Source organism: Hippopotamus amphibius, chromosome 2 (genome assembly GCF_030028045.1).
Source record: "Hippopotamus amphibius kiboko isolate mHipAmp2 chromosome 2, mHipAmp2.hap2, whole genome shotgun sequence".
Lineage (NCBI taxonomy): Eukaryota > Metazoa > Chordata > Mammalia > Artiodactyla > Hippopotamidae > Hippopotamus > Hippopotamus amphibius.
In genome coordinates, this window is record NC_080187.1 from 208768191 (window position 1) to 208781162 (window position 12972).

At 39.9% G+C, this 12972-nt stretch overlaps 1 protein-coding gene across 17 annotated transcripts in view; it reads left to right on the forward strand.

Moving 5' to 3' along the window:
• Positions 1-12972, forward strand: part of MAP2K5 (mitogen-activated protein kinase kinase 5) — a 262400-nt gene that overhangs the window by 156960 nt on the left and 92468 nt on the right. For all 17 annotated transcript variants that reach the window (XM_057723002.1, XM_057723012.1, XM_057723013.1 and 14 more), the window contains one exon: positions 9448-9519. In XM_057723002.1, coding sequence (XP_057578985.1) covers positions 9448-9519 — 72 coding nt within the window. The remainder of the gene's footprint in view (positions 1-9447; positions 9520-12972) is intronic.

Below are 12972 nucleotides of genomic sequence, written 5' to 3' on the forward strand. Positions count from 1 at the left end.
TTTGTTATACAACAACTTCCCACTGGCTATCTATTTTACAGTTGGTAGTATATATATTTCTGTGCTACTCTCTCGCTTCATCTCAGCTCCCCCTTCACCCCCCGCCCCCTCACAAACCTGGAGTTCTCCAGTCCATTCTCTGCATCTGCGTCCTTATTCTTCTCACTGAGTTCATCAGCACCATTTTTAGATTCCGTATATGTGAGTTAGCATACAATATTTGTCTTTCTCTTTCTGACTTACTTCACTCTGTGTGACAGACTCCAGGTCTATCCACCTCATTACATATAGCTCCATCTCATCCCTTTTTATAGCTGAGTAATATTCCATTGTATATATATGCCACATCTTCTGTATCCATTCATTTGTTGATGGGCATTTAGGTTGCTTCCATGTCCTGGCTATTGTAAAGAGTGCTGCAATAAACATTATGGTACAAGTTTCTTTTGGGATTATGCTTGTCTTTGGGTATATGCCCAGGAGTGGGATTACTGGATCATATGGTAGTTCTATTTGTAGTTTTTTAAGGAACCTCCAAATTGTTTTCCATAGTGGCTGTACCAACTTACAGTCCCACCAACAGTGCAGGAGAGTTCCCTTTTCTCCACACCCTCTCCAACATTGGTTGTTTCCAGATTTTGTGATGATGGCCATTCTGACTGGTGTGAGGTGATACCTCATTGTGGCTTGGACTTGCATTTCTCTGATGATTAGTGATGTTGAGCATCTTTTCATGTGTTTGTTGGCCATCTGTATGTCTTCTTTGGAGAAATGTCTATTTAGGTCTTCTGCCCATTTGTGGATTGGGTTATTTGCTTTTTTGGTTTTAAGCTGCATGAGCTGCTTGTATATTTTGGAGGTTAATCCTTTGTCCGTTGTTTCGTAGGCAACTATTTTTTCCCATTCTGAGGGTTGCCTTCTAGTCTTGTTTATGGTTTCTTTTGCTGTGCAGAAGCTTTTAAGTTTCATGAGGTCCCATTTGTTTATTCTTGATTTTATTTCCATGATTCTAGGAGGTGGGTCAAAAAGGATCTTGCTTTGATGTATGCCATAGAGTGTTCTGCTTATGTTTTCCTCTGGGAGTTTTATAGTGTCTGGCCTTACATGTAGGTCTTTAATCCATTTGGAGTTTATTTTTGTGTATGGTGTTAGGAAGTGTTCTAATTTCATTCTTTTACATGCTGCTGTCCAATTTTCCCAGCACCACTTATTGAAGAGGCTGTCTTTTTTCCATTGTATATTCGTGCCTCCTTTGTCAAAGAGAAGGTGCCCATATGTGTTTGGGCTTACTTCTGAGTTCTCTATTCTATTCCCTTGGTCTTCCTTTCTATTTTTGTGCCAGTATCATACTGTCTTGATCACTATGGCCTTGTAGTATATAGTTTGAAGTCAGGAAGCCTGATTCCACCAACTCCATTTTTCCTTCTCAAGATTGCTTTGGCTATTCGGGGTCTTTTGCGTTTCCATACAAATCATAAGATTTCTTGCTCTAGTTCTGTGAAAAATGCCATTGGTAATTTGATCGGGATTGCATTGAATCTGTAAATTGCTTTGGGTAGTACAGTCATTTTCACGATGTTGATTCTTCCAATCCAGGAACATGGTATGTCCCTCCATCTGTTTGTGTCATCTTTGATTTCTTTCATCAGTGTCTTAAAGTTTTCTGCATACAGATCTTTTGCCTCCTTAGGCAGGTTTATTCCTAGGTATTTTATTCTTTTTGTTGCAGTGGTGAATGGGAGAGTTTCCTTAATTTCTCTTTCTGCTCTTCTGTTGTTAGTGTATCAGAATGCAAGAGATTTCTGTGCATTAATTTTGTATCCTGCTACTTTACTAAACTCATCAATTAGTGCTAGCAGTTTTCTGGTAGAGTCTTTAGGCTTTTCTATATATAATATCATGTCATCTGCAAAGAGTGACAGTTTTACTTCTTTTCCAATTTGGATTCCTTTTTCTTCTCTGATTGCTGTGGCTAAAACTTCCAAAACTATGTTGAATAATAATGGTGAGAGTGGACACCCTTGTCTTGTTCCTGTTCTTAGAGGGAATTCTTTCAGTTTTTCCCCATTGAGAACAATGTTGGCTTTTGGTTTCTCATATATGGCTTTTATTATGTTGAGGCAATTTCCTTCTATGCCCATTTTCTGCAGAGCTTTTATCATAAATGGATGTTGAACTTTGTCAAAAGCTTTTTCTGCATCTGTTGAGATGATCATATGGTTTTTATCCTTCAATGTGTTGATATGATGTATCACATTGATTGATTTGCGTGTATTGAAGAATCCTTGCATTCCAGGGATAAACCCCACTTGATCATGGCGTATGATTTTTTTAATGTGCTGTTGGATTCTGTTAGCTAGTATTTTGTTGAGGATTTTTGCATCTATATTCATCAGTGATATTGGTCTGTAATTTTCTTTTTTTGTGACATCTTTGCCTGGTTTTGGTATCAGGGTGATGGTGGCCTCGTAGAATGAGTTTGGGAGCATTCCCCCTTCTGCAATATTTTGGAAGAGTTTGAGAGGGATAGGTGTTAGCTCTTCTCTAAATGTTTGACAGAATTCTCCTGTGAATCCATCTGGTCCTGGGCTTTTGCGTGTTGGGAGATTTTTAATCACTGCCTCAATTTCTGTACTTGCGATTGGTCTGTTCATAGTTTCTATTTCTTCCTGGTTCAGTCTTGGAAGATTGTATTTTTCTAAGAATGTATCCATTTCTTCCAGGTTATCCAATTTATTGGCATATGTTGCTTGCAGTAGTCGCTCATGATCTTTTGTATTTCTGAGGTGTCCGTTGTTACTTCTTTTTCATTTCTAATCCTGTTAATTTGCATCTTCTCCCTTTTTTTCTTGATGAGTCTGGCTAATGGTTTATCAATTTTGTTAATCTTCTCAAAGAACCAGCTTTTAGTTTTATTAATTTTTGCTATTGCTTCCTTCCTTTCTTTTTCATTTATTTCTGCTCTGATCTTTATGATTTCTTTCCTTCTGCTCACTTTGGGGTTTCTTTGTTCTTCTTTTTCTAATTGTTTGAGGTGTAAGGTTAGGCTGTTTATTCGATAATTTTCTTGTTTCTTAAGGTAGGACTGTATTGCTATAAACTTCCCTCTTAGAACTCCTTTTGCTGCGTCCCATAGATTTTGGGTTGTTGTGCTTTCATTGTCGTTTGTTTCTAGATATTTTTTGATTTCCTCTTTGATTTCTTTAGTGATTTCTTGGTTGTTTAATAGTGAATTGTTTAGCCTCCATGTGTTTGTACTTTTTGCAGTTTTTTTCCTGTAATTGATATCTAGTCTCATGGCGTTGTGGTCTGAGAAGATGCTTGATATGATTTCAATTTTCTTGAATTTGCCGAGGTTTGATTTGTGACCCAAGATGTGATCTAACCTGGAAAATGTTCCATGTGCACTTGAGAAGAAAGTGTATTCTGTCATTTTTGGATGGAATGTCCTATAAATATCAATTAAGTCGAGATGGTCGAATGTGTCATTTAAAGCTTGTGTGTCCTTTATTTTCTGTTTGGGTGATCTGTCCATTGGTGTAAGTGGGGTGTTCAAGTCTCCCACTATTATTGTGTTAGTGTTGATGTCCCCTTTTATAGCTGTTAGCATTTGCCTTATGTGTTGAGGTGCTCCTAAGTTGGAGGCATAGATATTTACCATTGTGATATGTTCTTCTTGAATGGATCCCTTGATCATTACGTAGTGTCCTTCCTTGTCTCTTTTAATAGTCTTTACTTTCAAGTCTAATTTGTCTGATATGAGTATTGCTACTCCAGCTTTCTTTTGACTTCCATTTGCATGGAATATCTTTTTCCATCCCTTTACTTTCAGTCTATATGTATCCCTTGGTCTGAAGTGGGGTTCTTGTAGGCAGCGTATAGAAGGGTCTTGTTTTTGTATGCATTCAGCCAGTCTGTGTCTTTTGGTTGGAGCATTTAATCCATTTACATTTAAGGTGATTATTGACGTGTGTTCCAATTAGCATTTTCTTAATTGTTTTGGGTTTGTATTTGTAGGTGTTTTCCTTTTCTTGTGTGTCCTACTTAGAGAAGTTCCTTTAGCACTTGTTGTAAGGCTGGTTTGGTGGTGCTGAATTCTCTTAACTTTTGCTTGTCTGGAAAGCTTTTGATTTCTCCGTCAAATCTGAATGAGATTCTTGCTGGGTAGAGTATTCTTGGCTGTAGGTTTCTCTCTTTCAGGACTTTCGGTATATCCTGCCATTCCCTTCTGGCCTGCAGAGTTTCTGTAGAAAGGTCAGCTGTTATCCTTATGGGTTTTCCCTTATATGTTATTTGTTGCTTTTCTCCTGCTGCTTTTAATGTTTTTTCTTTGTGTTTAATTGTCATTAGTTTGATTAATATGTGCCTTGGTGTATTTCTCTTTGGGTTTATTCTGTATGGGACTCTCTGTGCTTCTTGGACTTGGTTAATTATTTCCTTTCCCATGTTGGGGAAGTTTTCCACTAGAACCTCTTCAACTATTTTCTCAGACCCTTTCTTTTTTTTCTTCTTCTTCTGGGATGCCTATAATTCGAATGTTGGTACGCTTAATGTTATCACTGAAGTCTCTGAGACTGTCTTCTATTCTTTTTATTCTTTTTTCTTTTTCCTGCCCTGTGGCAGTTATTTCCCCCATTCTATCTTCCAACTCACTTATTCGTTCTTCTGCCTCAGTCATTCTGCTGGTTATAGCATCTAGAGTATTTTTAATTTCGGTTATTTTGTTATCCATTGCTGTTTGTTTTTCTGAGTTCTTATGAACGGTTTCTTGTGCTTTCTCTATTTTGTTATCGAGATTCTGTATCATTTTTACTATCATTACTCTGAATTCTTTTTCAGGCATTTTTCCTATTTCCTCCTCATTTATTTGGTCTTGTGGGTTTTTTTCCTGCTCCTTTGCCTGCATGGTGTTTCTTTGTTTCCTCGTGGTTGTCCAAACTTTTGGGGTTGCTTGTCCTGGCAATACAGGTGTTTATAGAAGACTGGCCAAGCCTCAGACTAATGTTAATATTTCTGTTTCCTTAGAGTCTCAGCTGTAAGTGTCCTTCTACTCACCTTGGGTTTTTTTGCATTATTCTGTGACCAGCAGAGCTTCCTTTATTGTTCGTCTGTAAGCGTTGGTGTGTGGGGAGGGAGAGGGTACAATAGTGGCTCCTTTCCCCTGGGAGTGGGTGAGCAGTGGCACACTGTTGTTTCAGTCGGGCTTGGAGGTGCCTGTTGCAGACGGACGCTGGTGGCTCAGGTGTAAACAGAAAGTCTCAGAGTTGGGCCTCTCTCGGGTTTTCTTTTCTCTGCAGCCTCCCTGCTGCCCGTGTTCCAAGGGGTTTTAATCTAGCCCTGCCCGAGGGCCTGAGGGTACTTGTTATCCCTGAGCGCCTTAGGTGGCCCACAGGGTGTCTCTCCACTGCCTGTTGCAGAGGCGCCAAAAGAGAGAGAGAGGCTATGCCTGCGGCTCCTCCCCTCCGCCCATGAGCCCGCAGCATCCAGCCACCATCATGGCCAGGCAGCTCTCAGGGGCAGGCACTCCTCACTGCGGACTTCTTCCCTCCTGTCCTCTCAGTCCCTCACCTTACTGGCAACAATGTTTCTTACCCTGAACCAGCTCTCCGGTTCCCACACTCCCGCTCCCGGACCCTCTGTTCCGCTGTGGATCGACGTCTTGGTCCGGGAACGCTGAGCTGCGGTGTGGACCCTCCGTGTGTTTCTCACTCCCTCCCGTCTGCCACAGCTCTGCCGCTTCACCCTCTTTGAGCTGTCGTAGATGCCTCCCTACCAGTTATGTTGGGATCCTTGAGGTCCTTTCTGGTGTCCAAGGCCGTCTGCTGGTGTTCAGCTGGTTCTCTGTGGGAATTATTGTGTCCTTCAGTGCATTCCCAATGCATCTGTGGAGAGGGATGCATTCCACGTCCCTCTACTTCGCCACCATCTTTTTCTCTCTCATGTTTTTCCTTTTATTAAGCTTTCCACATTAGTGACAAATGTCATGTCAGAAAGTAACCCAGCTTTTGCTTTTTAACTGAAAAATGTTCATCACAGATCTTCTCTCAGTAGTGTGGTACCTGGCTGTTGGTTTTATTTTGTTTTGTTTTAGAGGGGTGAGGAGAGAGCAAGCCACCTTGGCTTCAAGTGTGAGAACAGATTTGAATTGTGCAGCCTTAGGCCATCTAGTCCCAGCTCTATAAATTCAGAATGTATTGGAACTTATCTTATGCCTGTGTCAGTTTCAGTGGCCTGGACACGTTTCCCAGTCCCTACGGATTCTTGTGGGTAGACTTGTAGAACTCGCAGCATGCTTTCACCTAGCATTTGTGCTTGAGCACTGCATCACAACAGTAATCTCATGTTAGCTTACTGTAAGAATAACTTCTCTAATGAGAGGTTGTTAGACTCTTGTCCTTAAGGAGTTTTCCTACTTGCCTTCTGATATCAGTGACCATTATTGTTTTTGCTATTTTTTCTTTTTCAATTTAATTTTTCCATGCTTTATTTTCACTTTACAGTTTACATTTGTTTTAGTAGTTTAGTGGGCAAATGTGATGATTATATTTAACCTTATTGTTGGTCCTGCCAAAATATTTTGTATGAGGGTTCCACCTTTGCTTATTTGTTTTTTCTGTACTCTGAATAAAGTGCTATATATTGATAACTGTCAGTTAGTAGATGAAGAAAGGGAGAGAGGATGGAAAGAAGAGACAGGGAGGAATGCAACATTTGGTCATTTCTTTAACAATTCTGGAGGATTTTAGGATCTTCATATTTGCTAGAAGTTCTTGATGGATGTGAATAGCAATAATATGCAGGTAAGTTATGTTAATAGAAAACTCCAGGGAATTTAATGATTAGTTCATGCTTAAAACCAAATGTGCAGTAAACATGTATTGCATCCCTTCAGTCAGCACACATTGATGGTGGACCAACTATGTGCCAGGCATGATACTGGGTACGAGATGAGTAAGATACTCTCTGCCTCTTAGGAGAAACAGACTAGCAAATGGATGATTACAACACAGTGTAATAAATTAATATGAAAGATATGAGCAACATTTTAAAGAAGTACAGAGGCAGGAATTCATAATTCTGCCTGAGGAGTGGAGGAAGTTTTCACCAAAAAAAAGGTAGCCCTTGAACAGGGCCTATAGGAGAAACATTCACTAAACAAAGAAGAGGAAGGTAGACCATCGCGTCTGCAGGAAACATTGACATGTTTAGTGACTGGAGCTGAATTTACCAAAGAGTCACCCAGAGAAATTACTTTTTAAAATGAAGATCCCCAGAGCCACCCCCAGAGATTCTGATACTGGAAGTTCATTTGTAATAAGCACCTCAGGTGATTCTGTGATGAGTGCAAGGCTGCATTTTGAGAGATACTGACCAGATTGAGACTACCGTGTGGCTCTTCTGACTTCTAGTTCTGGGGGCAGTTTGACACACAGGGAACAACCCTGATTTTGCAGTTAGACATTTGAATCCTGGATTTAAATCCTGACTCTGTACCTAGATAATACACTTAATGCTTATCTGTAGCTCTAGCCTTTGGCAAGTCATTTTTAACATTTGTAAAATGAGGACAATCATATTTGTAAGATTGTTATGAGTTGTAGAGGATGCAAAGTATCTAGCCCAGTGTCTGGGACAAACTAGGTGATCATTAAATGATAGCTCTTATTATCCTTTTCTAGTGGGTACAAATTAAACCTCTCTGTGCCCCATATTCCTTATCTGTTAAATGGGGATGATAATAGTACCAGTCTAGTATAGGTGTTTATGAGTCTGAAGTGAAATATGCATGAAAAACACTTAGAACAATCCTGGCACATGGAAAGTCTTTAATAAATGCACAAAGTGCTGATGTCATTGTTGTTGATATTATGCATATGATGATGGCATTACTCCTGTAACTGGCTGGCCAGTTGCATGTGAATGCATCCTATTGTGTATTGGTCTAGCTAGAAATGGATAATGGGTTCATTCAGATATGAATGAGGAACTTGAAAAGTGATGGTATGGGGTATTAAGACATAAGAGAAAAAGTATTAGGGGATTGGAATGACCATGTCTGTTAGCAGCTGGGAGAAATGGTCACATGACACTTGGCCCTTGGGAAGAATTATTCTTGGTAGGAAAGGGGTTTTACAAATTAAAGAAATAAATAAAGGAAGGGAAATAAGACAATCCATCCTGCTACCTCCGGGTAGGGCTTTATGTAATTTTATGAAAAGTGGTCCCAGGAGAAGGCAGTAAATGCATTGAGATAGCCTCGTAGGTGGGAGTGGGAAGTGGGTTACAAAGTTCCGGGTCCCAACTAAGCCAGCTCCCCAAGATGTAGGACTGTGCCAACTCACCTGAGAGTGTCTGGCTGACATCTTCCACACTCATGGTGTATCCCCTGCTGGTGAGGGGTGGATGCCCATTTCTTCCCTCTGCAGTAGACCAGTCTGACTCTGACCCCAGTTACTCATAAGGGCTCTCATGGAAACTTTTGAAGGATGATGGCCATGGTGGCTTCTAAAAACTCCAGGGAAGGTACAAAGAATAGAATACTGCACTGGGGCCCAAGTGGTGTGGGTCATGACCCTAGCCCTGCCACGACTAGCTCTGTAACCTTGAGCACCCATTCCATCTCAGCGAGACCTCAGTTTCTCTTGTTCATTTGTTCCTGTGTTCATTCAGTAAAGACTTCTGTGAAGTACCTTACTGAATGCCAAATCCTGGAGGAATAGAGAGACCAGGCAGCACCCACTTCAGTGTGGAATTATTCCTGTTGAAGTAGAGAGTGTGCAGGTAATTGTTAAACCAAGTGTTTTCTACATATCTTGAAGGGAGGACCAAGAGTCCCAAGTGGACCTTTCAAACTGTTCCTTGGTTTATATCAAAAACAAAACCTGATAAATGGGATATAATGTTGAGTAGTAGGTGAATCTGGGCAAAGTTCTTTATACTAGTCTTAATCTTTCAACTTTCCGAGAAGTTTAATATTATTTTGAAATTAAAAAGTTTAAAATAACAGAATTCCTAGTAATTCAGACCCATCTCTCAAAATGCAAATAAGTGATAACATTATATAATGTTCTAGAATTTGTCACTCCACAACTAAGACCACTCGATTTGGTCTGAGTTCAAGCCTCAGCTCATTTACTAGTTTAGGACTTTGCCTAAATTATTTCACTAATGTGAGCCTTCATTTTCTTTATCTGTAAATAAAGATGATAAAGTTCCCCTCACAGGGTCTTTGTGAGGATTCAATGAGATTATATCTAATATATCTATATTACCTATATAGTTTCTATGTATTATCTATATAATACACATACATATAAAATTGTTTTTCTTTTCGTAATGTGCCATGCAGATATTGATGGCATTCTGCCTTGGCTGAGCTCACATTAGTGTGTGTGTTTCCTGGAGTAGCTTACATCAACTCACAAGCTCCCTTCTGTTTTCTTACAGCCTGAAAGAATTTCGGGGGAGCAGTATGGTATCCATTCTGATGTCTGGAGCTTAGGAATCTCTTTTATGGAGGTATGTTGTTTGCAAATAGATGCTTCTGTGTATATCTGTACTAATATGTTCTATCAGGAAGAATGAAGATTTTGAAAAAAATAAAAAGTTGAACCTCCAGTGTATTATTTGTATATGTAAACAGAGTTTAACTCAGTACTCCTTATTTTGATACCCTCTCGTGGCTTGTGAGCCGACTCTTCTAAAGTGCTATTTCTGACAGATCACCTGTGTAAAACATCTGGAGTGCTCCTTAAAAATACAGGTTCCCAGACTCTGTCTAAGACCAATTAAATTCAGACCTGTAAGAATCAGCATTATTAATATGTTTCCAGTGTGGTCCTGATGCACACTAAATGTGGAGAACCTGTGTTTTGAAAGAGAAATTCCATAAAAATTATATGTGATAGTAGCCTTGTTGGAATGCATATATAACTTCCAGAGGTGATTACTTTATTAAAGAATACAGCCCTACTCATTTGGATGTATAATTTTTGTGTGTTTGTTTAGAAAGAAAAAAAAACACCTTGTTCTAGTAGAATCATAGCATGTGTTGGGGGACTGGGTGTGATATAATTTGGAGGAGCTTAGGTGTGTGTATTTAGCACAATTTTAATATCTTTACTCTTTATAGTGTATTTAGAATGGACTTTATCTTAGTATGTGACATGTAGCCCCACTAGAGCTCTGTGCTAAGGTTTCTGTACAGTAATCATTTATCTATAAGGAAATGCATAGGATTTATATTAGAAAGACATTTGGCTCAGTGTGAGTTACAGTAGTATAGAGTCTAGATGTTCACCAGTGCTTCAAGAATTGTATCTTACTAGCATTGATTCAGATAAAGGAGGACTCTTTAACAAGTAGAAAGAACTCCTTAAATAAGATCATGGATAAAGTTGCAGTCATGATTTCATCACTTTTTTTTTTTTGGTCAAATACTTTTTCTGTGATTTTTGTAATGCATGAATGCAGCTGAATTTCTAAGAGGATATCTTCAGACTCAGTTCACCTGCACTATGGAAAGAAAGCAAAAATAAAGTATTCAGTGTTTATTTAACCATATTCTGCTTCTTCGTGAAAGAGAATCTAAGAGGAAATACAATATGTATGCATCAGCTGAGAGGTTAGCAATACCGGTGGACAGATGCTCAGAGCTGAGTCTCCCAACAGAATCCTGAAGGGCTTGTCCAGTTAGCCTGTTTCAGGGAAAACTAGTACTTTTGATTTGTGGCACTCAGCTCTTGCTGTTATATAATTTCCCTTTGCATAGTTTAAGTCATTGTCATTGAATGTATTTGATAAAAGACCAGATATAGTGTAGAACATTTGAGAAGTTACATGGTGTAAAGATAAGACTCCTAGACTGGGAATGAAAGACCTGGATTGCAGTTCCAGCTTTGATACTGGTTTTCTAGGTGGCCCTGTGCAAGCCACTGTCCCTCACTTTGGGCCCTCAGTTTTTTCATCTGTAAAATAATCTCTAAGCCCCTTTCCAGACTAACATTCTGTGACTGTCAGACATAACATTCTATACTGTCAGACAGTATAACTAATAGATTTATGATTTAGAGCACAGGTACATATTCACCATTCCTTCCTTCCACATTCTTCATTCATGTATTGAGCTCCTGCTGTATCTACTAGATAGGCAATGGGGACATAGTAATGAAGGACAAGCCATTCTTTTGTGTGTGTGTCTGATTTGATATTTCTTTCTTATTAGTAATGTATATATGGCAATCCCAATCTCCCAGTTCATCCCACCCCAAGAAACACACTCCATTCTTGATTCTCTTAAAGTTGCATTTGGTGAGGGGTGAGGCGTTAAGGACAGAAAACAGAAGAATAACTAAATGTGTAATTTGTCAGGTGGTGGTAAGTCCTGTGGGGAGAAATGAAGTGGAGTAGTCCTTTCTGATAAAACAGCCTTTGAGCAGCGACTTGAATGGTGTGAGGGAGCCATCAGGCAACAGCAAATACAGAGGTACTAAGCTGGAGTGTGTTTGGCATATTTAAGGAAAGCAGAGATACCCGGTGACTAGAGTGGAGTTAGCAAGGGAAAAATACAGGCAGGGAGGTAGCCAGGGGCCAGATCATATACAGCCTTGTAGGCCGTGGTAAGGACTTTAGATGTTACTCTGAGAGTAAATGATCTGAATGACATTTTCAAAGGATAACTGGGTGCTCTGTGGAGCACAGAATGTAGAGGGGTGATCATGGAAACAGGGAGATTAGTTAAGATAGATAGGCAACTAGATAGCTAGATAGCTAGCTAGATAGATGCTTAAAAAGTAGGACATATTTATGTTGCATACTGAAACATATGTCTGCCGGTATTTTGCTGGGCACTAGAGCTACAAAAAGTAATAAAAAGAGACATGTTTAGGGAGGGAGAGTGCCATTGATATATTCGGGTTTTGTTGACCATGTTCATTTATCCTGGATTTTAACTATTGAATGGTTTTTAGAAGGCTGGAGGAAACAGACTCATTGAAATTCTAAGACTGAGGAGGATTAAAGTATAAGGAACTGTGTGAAAAATTGTCATCGAGTGTGGGACACCTGAATGCCAGAAGGAGCGTGTTGGCTCATGTAGTAAAGTGACGCGTAGAACAGGACCACTGGTTAGGAGTGAGGACCAAGAAGGTTAGGTGTTTTGCTGCTCCCTGCGTTTTAAAATGGGTGGTGCGGAGCCAGATGTTAGATCAGAAGGAGGAGGAGATTGCCTTAGAGGATGTAAAGCGCAGTCTGATTATGATTATCAGAAAGGGTTGCTGAGCACCGCTTTGTGTGTGACGCTTAACTAAACCCTGTTGAAAGGAACTATGTGATCGTAGTTTCTGTATTCCGGGAGTTTATGAGCCACCAGACAGGCAAGTGAGAACAAATGACCAAACACAGGTGCTGGACTAGGTCTTCAGAGAGGAGAGTAAGGCCCCAGCATGTGTTTTATACCAAATTCATTTGGGGTACAAGGTAACAAAAATATATGTGCTAGGGAATGGGAGTTGGAGGTTTTGAGTCCATAGATAAGAAGTTGTGTGTGATTCAACCATGAAGAGAACCCCAAAGTTCTTTTTTAGGAGCACATGGGATGAGAACATTACCTGAAGGGAGTGGGAAGTTAGTCCAGAAAAAGCACTGGAGGGCCAGTTTCATCTTTGTTTTCACCATAGTAAGCTTGAAATAGGTGTGGTACATCCTGTTTAAAATCACTGTAGAGTGAGAGAAGTGTGGCTCTCAACAGTGTTTGAGAGTGCATCCCCTTCTAGATGTGCACTCCAAAGAGTAGAACCTTTCATTCATTCAATAATTATTGTTTAAGCACTTACCATGTGGCTAAGCCTTGGAGAGTGGAGCACACAAAGCTGAGAAAAGCCTGCCTCTGATAGAGAAAACAGACACCTAAAGCCCAGGGCAGTGTGACAAAGTCGCTGGTAAAGATGCTTATGAAGTACTCTGAGCCACAAA